Source organism: Octopus bimaculoides, chromosome 3, assembly GCF_001194135.2.
Source record: "Octopus bimaculoides isolate UCB-OBI-ISO-001 chromosome 3, ASM119413v2, whole genome shotgun sequence".
Lineage (NCBI taxonomy): Eukaryota > Metazoa > Mollusca > Cephalopoda > Octopoda > Octopodidae > Octopus > Octopus bimaculoides.
In genome coordinates this window covers 122,339,825-122,353,712 of record NC_068983.1, presented here as the reverse complement: position 1 = coordinate 122,353,712, position 13,888 = coordinate 122,339,825, and the positions used below count along the sequence as shown (strand labels likewise).

The window sequence follows — 13,888 nt, the reverse complement described above, 5'->3', positions numbered from 1 at the left end:
TCTCTCTCTCTCTCTCTCTCTCTCTTTCTCTCTGTAAAGAGATTACACAAAATACATTCACACACAAAAACTAAGCACTTGAGGTAATTTGAGCTTGGTGATTTAAAAGAAAAATCATTGAAAAAAAAAATGCGAAGAATAGTTACGCACGAATGGGCTTTCACCATCAAGTTCAATGTCTCCTTCAAACAAACCTGTAATTGTACAAGATTAATTTGGTTTGTTATGAAATGTTTATAACAGAATAATCAACTGAATGTTTTTCTGTATGATTAAATGAATACATGTGTATGTACTAACGTATAGAGATAGCGTGTATCAACGAATGCGTGTGTATATATTTGTGGGAGGATATGTGTGTGTTTTAACGACTGTGAAGTTGCATATATCATAGTCATATAAAATAAAATTCCAGAAGTTTGTATCCGTTGGGTATTATCCCATGCACAACAATATCATCAAAAGAATTGGTGCTCTCTTGCAGTTTTTCTCTCAGATTTTGACTAATGATGTATTGGAATTCATGTGGTGTTGAAGAAATCCTCAAAATGACCTCCTGTATCTAATCAAAGCCTGGTGAATGATAAAAGATGTTATTTCTCTGCTTTCTTAATCTAACTCAATCTGATGAGAGCCCCTTTTAATATCAAAGTTTGAGAATGCTTTCTCTATAGCCTTCAATCATTTTGGTGGATGGGTGCAATCGGTTATCTTACTCTTTTGGCTGCGAAATATGGGTTACACGTATCTACACATATACGCCCAGAACCATTTTTCTTTAGTACTTGAACAATAGCACTAACCCAGTTCGATTAGTATTCTACACGTCCTATAATATCCGTGTCTAACAATTCTTGTAAAACTTCAGTTACCTTTCCTCAGAGGACTTGGGCGTAAACTCTGGATAACAGGCTGGACAGTTAAATCAAAGTGAAGAGACACCTGGAAGTCTTTTAAACAGCCAACACCCAATTGAATTTCTGATAACTGATCGAGTGATGCAGTGTTTTCTGCGATTTCCAGAATACCAAGTTCTAGTTCCCTAAATTGATGGTCCACTTCCTTCAATATCAAGGAGTTCTGTCGTTTACTTATAGAATTTCAGTATGCGGTTTGGATTTTCCGATAACATTCAAAGGCTTCCTACCTTCATATGTAAATAATTTCTGATTAGCTTTTCAACTATCACAAAAGTACTTCGAAGATTTAAGAATTTCCCAAGTATCCTTACCAGTAACATTAACAAAAGTGCCAGAGTTAATCAGTATATTAAGCCTGACACCAGCTATTTTACAATGAATAGAATGTTTGATTGCTATTCTGTTTAATAAAGAAATTATATATACATAATGCTCCGATTCATTAACAGTAAAACTATCATTGTTAGCTCCAGTTTTAGACAAATCGCAAAATGTTCAACTAATTGACATTTAGGAGCAATCATGGCTGTACGGTTAAAAAGCTTGCTTTGCAAATACGTGGTTTCAGGTTCAGTCCCACTGCGCGACACCTTTACTATTATCCTGAGCCAACCATCGTCTTGCGAATGAACTGGTCGGCGGAAACTGTGTGGAAGCCCGTCATGCGTGTGTGTGTGTGCGTGCGCGCGCGTGTGTATGGTGAGAGAGGGAGGAGAAGAAGCTTCTTGAAACATCTGTCGAGATAAAACATAACAAAATGTTCTTTTGTTACATATAAATATTTTTCTGTATTTTGTGTTCCATGTAAATATATACCTCCAGCCTAACTGGATTTATTTATTTTACTACCTACATAACAGCTCGGTAAGGATTGCTCTAATAGCCACTTCTGCGCCGTAGGCTCCATCCTGGATGAAAAGGTTTTGATTTAACATTCATTTGAACATTGCTCTGTGTTACTTATCCTGAGCTTGTTTTGTTCTCACCCACTTTCTCTCTTTCTCCCTCTCTCCGCATATATATATATATATATATATATATATATATATTGCGGAGACGTACTTGCATAGCAAGTGACCTGATCTGAGATCGTGTGCTGGAACGAAAACAATTGCAGCCTGGAAGGTGTTTATAAGCCATTTGAAATAACGCACAAAAACTAACGGTTTTTGTGTGTTATTTTAAATGATTTATAAACACCTTCCACTTAGCGGTTTGGCAAAAGTGTTAATAGAACAAGCACCGATTTTTTTTTTTTTTAGATAAATACCGGTCGATTTTTTCGACTAAAAAGCCTTTAAGGCGGTACGACAGCATGGCTGCGGTCCAATGACAGATTATTAAAGTGACAGATTATTAAAGATTACACCTTGCTGCCTTTGCTGGATTATACAGCGGAAATTATACACAGCCCTCTCGAGCTAAACATTTATTCTGAATTATAATTGCATAGCATTAGATTATGTTGATTCTAATAATATGATTGAATAAAGAAGTTGTTTGTTTTTTAATCAATGTGAACATTTTATAGAACGTAGTAATCAGCAAACAATACAACTGTTCATGCATCTACATGAAAAAGTTGTTTCCAATATCCAGACACAAATACAACAGATCAGAAAACAAAATATTCAATAGGTGAAACATCAATAACCTCTCTGCATATATCTTGCTGATATGCATACTACTAACAAAAAGTGCAAAAGAACAGTAGCTCACCCGCCTCTGCTGAGACCATCGCTAGAATTTGTGGCTGCACAGAAAATAGGTTGAACGTCAGGGATAGTGCTACAAGACACCAGTGTCACACTGCTATGCTGATTCATCAAAACTGCATATCGGAGTGTGAAGTATGATCTGAGAAGATGGACCTATGGGTCATACCATACCGTTTGGCCAACTATCTGGGTGCTATAAGACATTTTTATTGATGTGTAGCCACACCATTACAAAAATGGTTAAATTGCCTCAATATAATTTCACGCTCAAATACATGCACACGCACATACAAAGACAAGCAAAAGCGCACTAACACAGAGAGAGTCTTAGTTGCACAAGTAAATAATCTTCACCTACCTGGATTTTCTTCTGGGTATCTTTCATCAAAACCTAAAGTAGTAAAAACATTCAGTTTAGCAACATACTTTTTACGGGCATACATCGTTACATATCAATAATTACAAAGTGTGTTAAATGCTAATATGTAATTTTATTAAAAAATTTTGTTGCTATTGTAATTTATAGGATTAATTTCTGCAAAGTTGTTTCTAACTTGTGACACGATGTCCAATATAATTAAAGTCATTTCACTTAAATAGTTCGTGAATGTGCTTGTGAAAAATGTCTAGAATATTGAGTCTTATGTCACTTTAGGGAATCTATCGACGATCTCTTCAAATTTCCTTTAAGTGCCTTTGAACTGCTTCCTTTGTCCACATCGAGTGCTCTATTGTATCTTCACCCATAAAACAATTGTTTAAACAGCCGAGAGTCAACCATTCATACGACACAACTCGTCAAAACAGATGGTTGCTTAAATATGATTTCAATCCAGGAGATATTTGTTTGCTCAAGCACACTAACATTTCTCCGTCTGTTCTGTCACTGGATGTGCATGACCTTCCTCGAACATGTCTGGTGGTATATTTTCAGCTTATGGACATGCCTTTATCTTTTCTAGGTTTTACAGCTATATAAGAGGATGGATGCCATAACAATTGCCTATTACGCCGTACTGATTGCCTCCGATCATGATCTTCATCTTTTCAGATGACCAATGACTGCGCTGGCACATTTTATTCGGTGCAGGATCTCCTCATCGATATCTACATTGTCATAGGTAATCAGACAATGGAATGGTTCTATATTTTCCACCATCTGTCCATGTTCTATTAGTCTAGGTTCTTATTAGTTAGAGACTCTTGATTTAAGATCTTTGTTTTACTTAAGTCGAGAGTCAGTCGCATTCTCTCCTATACGTCAGTGAAAATGTTGGCAATTGTCCGTAGTTTTTCATCTGAAGTCTCACTAGCTGTGATATAATCTGTGTACTGAAGTTCAGTTGTGGAGGACTTTATTCTGGGATGTATCTAACAGGGTTGAACAATATATCTGGCTATTTTCTCGGAGTAAGCTGGATTATAACTGAGAGAAGGATGGGAAAATCTGTTTTTGTGAGTGGCACTAAACTTCGGTTTTGAACGTTCTTATAATGAAACCATGTAAGTGCAATGAATTTTTGTGTATAGTTAAGTTTGGCTAGCACAATCTATGAAATCAAATGTCCTGGTAGGTCAAAGGTTGTTTTATCCAACAGTCTGTGTTGCTCAAGGCATTTCTCCTGTGACTGGCAGTTGCAACAAATCATACTAATAGCTATTCTAAAAGATTCTAGTTTGTGAGTCTCAGATTGTGGGATGAATCCGTTGAGTTGTTGCCAGAAATTTTGAAGTAGTTTACAAACGCGAAATTTCTCTGTAGTTTGTTACAATCTGATTTATGTCCTTTTCCTTTGATATGGCAATAATAGTTTACCTCTGAAGTCAGCTGATATCTCTTCTCGGAATGTAAAACTTGTTGTTTGTGCTTCATTTACAAGTTTATATATCTCAGCATACAATCAGATCTGGTTCCATGTTTTCTTTGTTTTTTCTTTGGGTTTTTTTTCAGAGTACGGCTTTCTTATTTGGTTTCTGTAATGTTCAGTGCCTTGCGTGGCTAATAAAGAAATCTACCGTTGTCTTTTGTGCAATATTGTTCAGATATTTTTGTTGGCTGCACAGTCATGATTTAGCAAGTCTTCGGAATGTTCTTTCCATCGCTTGTTGATAGCTTCTTGCTCCTTTGTAAGTTTTGTACTGTCTTTAGATCTGAAGGGTAATGGAGCGGCTGTTCTAGAATCTTAAATTGCTTTTGTCGTCCTGAAAAATCCTCTTGTATCATGTATGTCAATTAATTTTTGAATTTCGTGTTTCAATCTGCCATCAAAAAGTTCTTCATTGCACGTATTTGTTTCTAAACTGTAGTGTTTTTCTAGCTGGCAAGTTCTCCTTTTGTGCTCATTATTCAAAATCCATTTTCTTTCTTCCAATCAGTTGTTTGATTTGTGCGTAGTTTTTGTTAGACAATTCTTAACGTTGTGAGAAATGAGAAGGAACAGACGATTTGCCCTTGCTGAGAACATTTTGCATATTCTCCAGAAGCCCCGATATCCGGATTTTTGTGAGGCAAGATGAGGCATGGGTGCGTTGGGTGTACTGGATAGGACAAGGTATACGTTAGCATAAAATTCTCTTAACTCTTATGTGTGACCACTACCGCACTGATGACTATTGCGTAAGTAACCAATTTTGTTAGATTTAGTAAGTTTTAATTGAAGTCATCTATCTCCATTAATGCCAGTAGTAAGTTCATTTAACCTGTCAACCACTTTACTGCAGACCACAAAATCTGCTCCATGTTTTCTTATAGTTTTCCTTTCCAAAAGAAAGTATATTCGCCATCGTGTTTCTTTAGCTTACCATCAGGTCGATAGTGAGATATACCAGTTCCCTAAGCAGTTTCCAAATAAGCATTCTATTAAAACTTAATAGCAGATCGTTTAGTCAATTCAGAATCCAAGAATTTCTGAAAACAAAGATCCTTTGTTTGTAGTGGTTCAAGATAAATAGCACAGTTTGGAATTTCCTCTGTGACGAAACACCCAGCGTCAATTGAACTACTATCGGCAGGACGCCACCATATTCACCCGGTGTCCCTAATTGTGAACTGTGCCTCCGCGAAAAACTCCATATCATCTACCAACCCCCAGTATCCATCCACAAAAAATATGAAGTATCGTATTGTTGTCACCAGAGGTACGCCTTTCTGGTAAATTTGAAGCTACTGGCCGCCGACAACCTGGATATACCTCCTTAGTACTAGCCACGCCTGGCACCGCCTGCACCAAGGTCACCGTCACAAATTAACTCCCATAAACAGCACCACAAATCACTAAAACCCAACACTTCTCCATGCCTGTCTACCTGCATACTCTCACCCCTTGTACATAACCCCTTGTGAATCAACGCAAGAGTATATGTGCGCGCGTGCATAAGCATAAGCATCTGCTCACCGTATGCATGCGCACGGATGTGTGTGCGCGCCCATAGACACGTGCACCTGTGCCTATGCATGTATGTACACGTGCACACTTGTGTGCACGCGCGTGTGCATGGAGATAAAGGTGTGCACGCGTACGTGTGCATGTGTCCGTATGTGTGTATGTGTGTGTGTGTGTGTGTCTGTGTGTGCGCGTGTGCGCCTTCGAATGTGTGTGTGTGTGTGTGTACACGTGCGGATGTGTGAAGGTACACCTAAACACTCATACACACTCGTATAAGTACGGATGCATACACGCAGATATATGGGCATATATGTGTACATGGTGGTTGTCTACTCCTTAAACAGAGTTTAACCACCTCCTGCACCTACACCTTAGCCCTTTCATGGCGTCTGATGTGGCTTTTTAAACCAGACAGTGTTTTGAAAAAACACCCACACAGATTGCACCTCTGATTTGCACTACCAATACCTGCAAGTAAGTTCTGCTCATTGTGGATCCTAACATGTCTTTTAAGACCCCCATTGGATTTGCAAACCCTCTGGCACACACCACATTCAAACGTGTGCACAGACATATAATCAGAATAGCTGGATGAGGTTTGTTTTCCATGGGTTCGCAGGTGAGATTTGAGGCCAGCCAAGGACAGACATGGTCTGTCACAGACTGTGCACACAAAAAGGTCCTTGTCATTCACCTTCTCAGTCTTCACCTTTTTCCTTAAATGTCTCTTGAGCCCTGCTTGCATCATCCTATATACATATATACCCCTACATATACCGTCCCTTCCTACTTCCCCCATCCACATGACCGATTTCTTGTCCACCACGCGGTCGATTTCCTGTTCAACATGCAGTATTTTCCAATTAATTGTTGTCACTGGAACACCAACATTAAACTGCTATACCGTGTGACCTTTCTCGACCAATCACCCAGTAGTTAAACATTGACTGTCTTCAATTGAACTCTCATTCTGACCCCAATGGCCGAAGACTAGCCACACGCTTGAAACTCAGAGTACCAAGGAGTCTGAATCAAACTGTTTTGATCTATACATGTAACTCCCAATAAATGCTTTGAGTGCCCTTCTTTCGTTTTTCTACCCACTCGTATATATATATATATACAATCCATTTTGTCTACATATTGTTTTCCTACGAATTCTTTATTTAGTTAGAAGAAATGAATATTTAACAATGAAGTGTTTGAAATAAAACTTACCATTGGGATCAGCACCCTGCAAAAGAAAAAAAAAGAGATAAATATATCTAGATCTAAAAATTATATTAATCGACCAATTAGAAAATCATAGAAGTATAAATTGCATATATAATATGAATATTTGATAATATACTGCTTGATGTAAGGGTCAGGCTCGCAAAACTTTTAGATAATTCATTACGACTACTCAATCCAATCAAATGTTCCTCTTTTTTAAGATAGTAAAGTGTACTTTGAGGGAAATTTGTTGGGTTACTCTTGGTGGGATTTAAATTCAAAACATTGGCTGACAAATATTTCGTTGTTAAAACCAATAGTAACGAATTACTTAATTCATATAGATGTATGCAGGCCTAAAAGTGTTAGCTGACTTATCCAAAGCTAATCTAGTTAATATCTGTTTAAACTACTTAGTTTGGTTCATCAATTTCTGATACTGCCATCAATAAGATTGTCAAAATATTAATTTTGAACGCAAAATGAACGAGCATCGTAAAACAACTGTTAATATAGGGATAGTCTGATGAGCAAACACATCGACAAGCAGTTAAAAGGGAAAGGCAAGACCAGCAGCAACCAAATTTGAACACACAGGTTGAAAATAATGCAGTGAAATCAATTTGCCGTCCACACCTCCAAAGTCGAGACTATATTGATTTCAAATTTTGGGACAAGGGCAGTAATTTCGGTAGAAGGGGTAAGTCGGTTACATCGACCCCAGTAATCAACTGGTACTTATTTTATCAACTCGTAAACAATGAAAAGGAAAGTCGACCTCGCCGGAATTTGAGCGCAGAGCATAAAGACGGACGAAATGCTGTTAAGCATTTTACCCGGCGTGCTAACGATTCTGCTAAGTCGCTGCTCGAATTCCACTGAGGTCAACTTCTCTTTTCATCGTTTCGGAGTCGATAAAATAAGTACCAGTTGATTACTGAGGTCGTTGTAATCGACTTAGCCCTTCTCCCGAAATTGCTGACCTTGTCCCAAAATTTTAAATCAATTATAGTCTCGGCTTTGGAAGTGTGAACGGCAAATTGATTTCGCGACATTATTTTTAACTTGCGTGTTTAAATTTGGTTGCTGCTGGTCTCGTATTTCCTCTTCAACTACCTGGCGATGTGTTTGCTCATCATACTTTCCTATAGGATACATCTACTGGTTGCATCCATTGTGTGACGTCTTATGCTGCAGAATACTGAAACGTATGTAACACTTGAAATAACCAAGACAACACCCATAATTTTTTCTCTCATTATTCTGTGCTCTTTTTATTGCGTCATTGCTCACCCTCGAATACATATAACCAGTGTGTAGAAGCGACAGGGGAAGCTTAAGTCTATTAGTATTAGAGCCGAAACCTGAATTGTGGTGCTTTGAATGCATCCGATCATATAATACAATCTTTGAATCTTATTTTTTAATACAGCACCACTCACAATCCTCTTTTGTCCCCACATCTTTGTTCCCACATCTTTCCCACATTTACGGTCGTTTTCAAGTCCAATAGGACATCATTTTCCAATAGGACATCATTTCCATTCTACACATGTCTTGTTTTAACGCTGTCTCATAGCCGTAAGGCCTTTATCTGAATGTGTATATTTATATAGTACCAACTAACTGTGCCTTTTGTTTGTTTTCATTCCAAGCAGCTTTTCGTTGTTGACACCACCAATATGAACAATCTTATCGTTGAAGGTGCGATATTATGGCTTTTGGACGATAACTGATGAGGGAAGAGCATGTTCACGTCTTGCGTGTGAATTTTCCATATGTTCCTTTGTCGACCTTCTACGCCACATTTTAATCTTATTATAAATGTGTATGTGTGTGTGTGTCTGTGTGTGTATGTGCGCGCGCGCGTTAATCGAAGTGTACAGTATATATATCCATTACGGCCGATCTTACCAATTGATTTCGCACTGGGGATTCAACGGGATGTTAAGCAATAGCCGATTATGTAACGCTGCGCTCTTCAGACTTAGCAGTTATGGAAGGAAATATACGGTTTGTGGTTACATGAAAAAAGACGAAACGAACAAGGTTTAAGTTAAGAGCTAGGTTTGGAATATGTGCAGCGGCATATGTGTAGCGTTTTCGGGATGACGGATGCCCAAAGGTCGCTATCCTTAAAGTACCACTGCATTCGTTTCAATCCTACAAAAATATCACTCCCTAAACCGTACACACATTTCTAGAAAACTCTTATAGTCTTACTACAGCCAAAAGATAAAATTCTGAACTTAACTTTTGCTCAATTGGTTTCGTCATTTTTTTTACAACCACAAACTGAGTGCATTTTTTCACCTCCCGAGCAGTCGCCTTATTTTCTTCCACAACTGCTAACCCAGAAGAGCACAGGCTTGCATAACTGGGCTGATACCTAACATCTTGTTGAACCCCCCACTGCGAAACCGACTAGTAACATCGGCCGTAATGGATATTTAACTGGTATGAAGCTGTCTCCGGCCTTTGTATTATTACAACTTCTTGGTTCCCTGAGTTGTATATGAAACAGTGGAAAGAAATACAAGAAAAAGGGTTTTCAATGAACTGTGACACATTACTCATTTGCTAAATTAATTTGTACAGCAAACCAGTTGGATACATCATGAAGATAACTATCTGTAAAAATCATACATAGTCGGCTTCTCAATTCAGTCGGGATTTGGTTACATGTGCTTCAGAAACAGGAACAAAATAACGTGACATAGCTCCCAGGAAATTCTCATCTCACTGGCCAAAACAGGGAAAACTCTCCTATTTAAAGATAAAATGAGGCTCATACAGGCATTTGACTTTGCCGCACTGGTGTGTCTATCGTACAACGCGATTAGATAGAAAATTGTATCTCACGTAAAACTAGACCAATCCAAGAAACATACTCGGTCACGTATTACGCCATCACATGACCTGTTCATATGACCAATCATTTGGAACATGCAGGATGAGCCGATTTCCGACTATTTAATTAAATCTAAACGATGCGACAATTTATGACAACAGTCTCGCTACAGATATGTAACACTGTACACTTCGATTAATATGCCTACTCTGTCAAATGAACAAATGCATACTTTTTCTTACTTATGAATTCTTAGACGGTGTGTATATGTATGTATGTATATATGTATGTATGTAGGAAGGAATATCTTAGTTCGGCCTCATTGTTTTTTCAATCGGGCTTCGGACCGGCTTTGGTGAAAGCCATCGGAGTATTGATCGGGAAGTGAAGAAAACGTGTAGAAAAGAGAAGCAGCAGTGGCTAAAAAAGAAAGATGTGGAAGCTCAAGAAGTTGCAAATAGAAATGACTCACGAACGCTGTATATGATCGCATGTGAGTTAACAAGTGTGAGGAGTGGTTCCAGAGTACCGATGAAGGCTGAGGAACAAGCAACGCGCTGGAAAAACATTTTCCTGAAGTTTTCAATCAGCCAATTCTAGCAACTACATTTGAAGTGGGTAACAAAGCAATCATGAATCAAGTGATTAACATGACTGAAGAAGTGAATACGTAGTGTGGAGAACAATAAAACAGCAAGGCATGGATGAGATACCTGCCGAACTGTTGAAGCATGGTGAGGAAACAGTTGTACAATATCTGACACATTTGTTCAACTTCGTCAGCAGGAAGACTACCAGATGAGTGGAGGCATAAAAAGGTAGTCTGGCAGACAACAACAAATGGCGTGACATTACATTATTATCTGTACCTAGTAACGTTCTATGCTTTGTTCTACTGAAGAGATTAAAGAGATTGATATTGCGTTGAGAAAGGAGCAGGCAGGTTTTCGGAGTGGCAGGTTCTGTGTGGAACAGATCTTGAATTGCGGCATATAATCGAGCAAAGCAGAGAACATACAGTGAAATTGCTTACTAATTTCATCAACTTTAAGAAAGTATTTGACAGTGTTATCTGAGGTACTCTCTGGAATATTTTGAGAGTCTATGGGGTCCCGAGCAAATATATCAACATCTTTAAATATCTGTATAGGAACTCACAGTATTATGTAAAGACGAACAGTGGAATCACCAATATAACTGAAATTCCTACAACACTTGCCTGAATACCAATCTTGAGAAGTTAGGCTTCTCAAAATCAGAAAGGAGAAAGCTAATTCGAAGTATACGAATCCAATTCATCACTGGAACTGTAAAAATCTGCAAAACTTACCATAAGTTTATCATGTCTAGATATGCAACTATATGCATGAGAATGCATGCATAATGCAAAACTGCACATACATATACATACAAATCTGCACATACACATACATGCATACACACACGCACGCACACACATACATACATACATACATACATACATACATACATACATACGTACGTACGTACGTACGTACGTACATACCGTGTTGTTGATGTTGAAATTTCAATGAAGGAGCCTAGGATCTAAGTTAGAAACCGACGCTTTCTCTATTGGCAAGAAATCTTGAAATAAAATTGAACAATGACATACATACATACATGAATTTCTTGCATAGTAACAGGCCACCGATTTATCAAAGTTGACGTTTATGCATTCATAGTTAGCAAAATTAAGCTAAACTGAATATTAGGATGCTGAAACTTACAGAGAAATTATATGCTCCAATGATAGATTATGTCATTAGCGTTCATCAAAGATAACGAAATTTTTAAAAGAATACATACCAATATGGGCGCATAGCATATCGCCAGGGATATGGTAAGGAAAATCAAAATGCCAGACATACTTGGAATACAAATAACTAGAGTTAAAATCTATCAGTGATAAGCGTATTATATATAATGAAGTGTAAAAAGAAAATGTTCATTTTCAACAGGTGTTCGGGGATTTGTGAACTATGATTAAAAAGCACCTGGAAAAGATAACTCTTAACTTATATGTTGATAATGAGTTCAACAAAGTTTCGAATGAGTTGCAGATAAGCGCATATTACATAAACAAGTATAAATTTACTTCGTTGAATTTAGCCAAGAATAAAGGCAAGAATATATAATGTAACACAAAAGACGTTAGCTAGAGAACATAACGCAATGATATTATTTTTTTAAAAAAGCGGAAAATCTGCTTTATTCAGTCACTTTCTAGTTACGGTACTGTAAGTGAAAATCCTTTCGTACACATACATATGCACGAAAGAATTTCTTTTCTCACCGTGGCGTACCTAGAATCGAGCTGCTTTTATTTTCTAAACAGCATGAAGTGTAACAGTTACTTTGGCCTAAAAAATAAACACACGAAATCTGTTATATTCACTTTATATTTATTTCATGAGGTGTCCGAATTTTCGTCTTGGACAAGCATCATCAAGTGATCGTCGAACGAAGAAATCAGTATCCAACGACATTTGTAATTAAATTATTAATTCTTATGATCGTAAATCAAACTACAATATATATATATATATATATAAGAATGAGATAAAGAGACCAATGGCATAAGTAGAATTTATATTTTATATAGAATGTCTTACAGCTGTTTCAGAGAAAATTCAGTGTCTCCCTTCATCGGAGACGGTAATAGTAGAAAATAGAGATTATTACATCAGTATGAGTAGATTTGCAGAAAGAAATGAGAGCGATGCGGAGAAGAAAAAACAATGAAGAAAAAGTACTTGGAGTATAGTTCCATTCCAACAGTAAATATCCATGTATAGAATCTGTGTGTGTATTCTCCAGTGATAATTATAGTTGCTTTGGTGGATATATATCATTTCGTATCCAGTTAACTCTGTGCGTTGTTTACTTAAAGGACAGTCCGAAGTGAGTGGAAGATGTGTGTAGAATTGTGAGGTCAAGCCATAAGACAGGAAGGAAGGAGAAGGAAATATCTAAGGGAGAAATGAAGGTAATAGTTCAAGCAGTAGGCTATAAATAGATGAAAAAGAAGCAAGAGAGCAAAGGGAAGAAGATAGAGGTATAAGTATAAGTTTTGTAAAGAAATGGATAGGTGGAGAAAGGGAGTGTGAAGAGATAAAGTGGAGTAGTAAAGGGAGGCAGTTACAGTTGTGTACAGTGTCATGATAGGAAGGAACCGGTAGGGGGTGATGGTGTTGGTGGGGTTCGAAAAAAAATAATAAAAAGGAAAAAATGTATAATAAGAGAGAAAGGTAGTAGTATTAATATTCTATAAATAGAGCTGAAAATTATTTCAAGGATGGTAGTAGGGGAACCTAATAGCTAACTAACAAAGGAACATATGTACTTATACATATAATTACAGGCGTGGATCGAGTTGGTTAGGGTTATCTATGGGGGTTGTGGGAGTATGTTGTGTGGTCATTTGTGCATTTGTGTCTGTGATAAAATTTGAATGTATGGGAGAAACGGTGATTACAGTTGCCAAGTGCTTCATTATACCTATTAAGTAGTGTGGGAGAATTGTATTTTAAAATATGGAACGCCTCCTTCAAGCAAAATTTGCAATTAGAGCGCTGGCATTGGTATGGGATTTCTGAGTCCAGAATGGACCATGTTAAAGTATACTGGGTGTTTTGAGGTGGTGTATGTGGTTGGCTAGTGTTGTAGATTTGCTGTGCTTGTCATATCTAAAAGAGTGAAGGTGAGCTGCATAACGTTGCTTGAAATTTTTAGTTGAACCTATGTATGTAGCTGTAGAGTTATGTAGCAGATTGGCGA

General features: G+C 37.6%; 1 protein-coding gene across 1 annotated transcript in view; it reads right to left on the bottom strand.

Moving 5' to 3' along the window:
• The window catches only part of LOC106879956 (zinc metalloproteinase nas-15), a 36,072-nt gene extending 24,045 nt beyond the window's left edge, over positions 1-12,027 (bottom strand). The window contains exons 1-4 of the mRNA XM_014929716.2: positions 11,918-12,027; positions 7,243-7,258; positions 2,997-3,029; positions 151-194 (exon numbers count right to left, since the gene is read on the bottom strand). Coding sequence (XP_014785202.1) covers positions 151-194; positions 2,997-3,029; positions 7,243-7,258; positions 11,918-11,977 — 153 coding nt within the window. The 5' untranslated portion in view covers positions 11,978-12,027. The remainder of the gene's footprint in view (positions 1-150; positions 195-2,996; positions 3,030-7,242; positions 7,259-11,917) is intronic.
• Between the last annotated feature and the right edge of the window lie 1,861 nt (positions 12,028-13,888).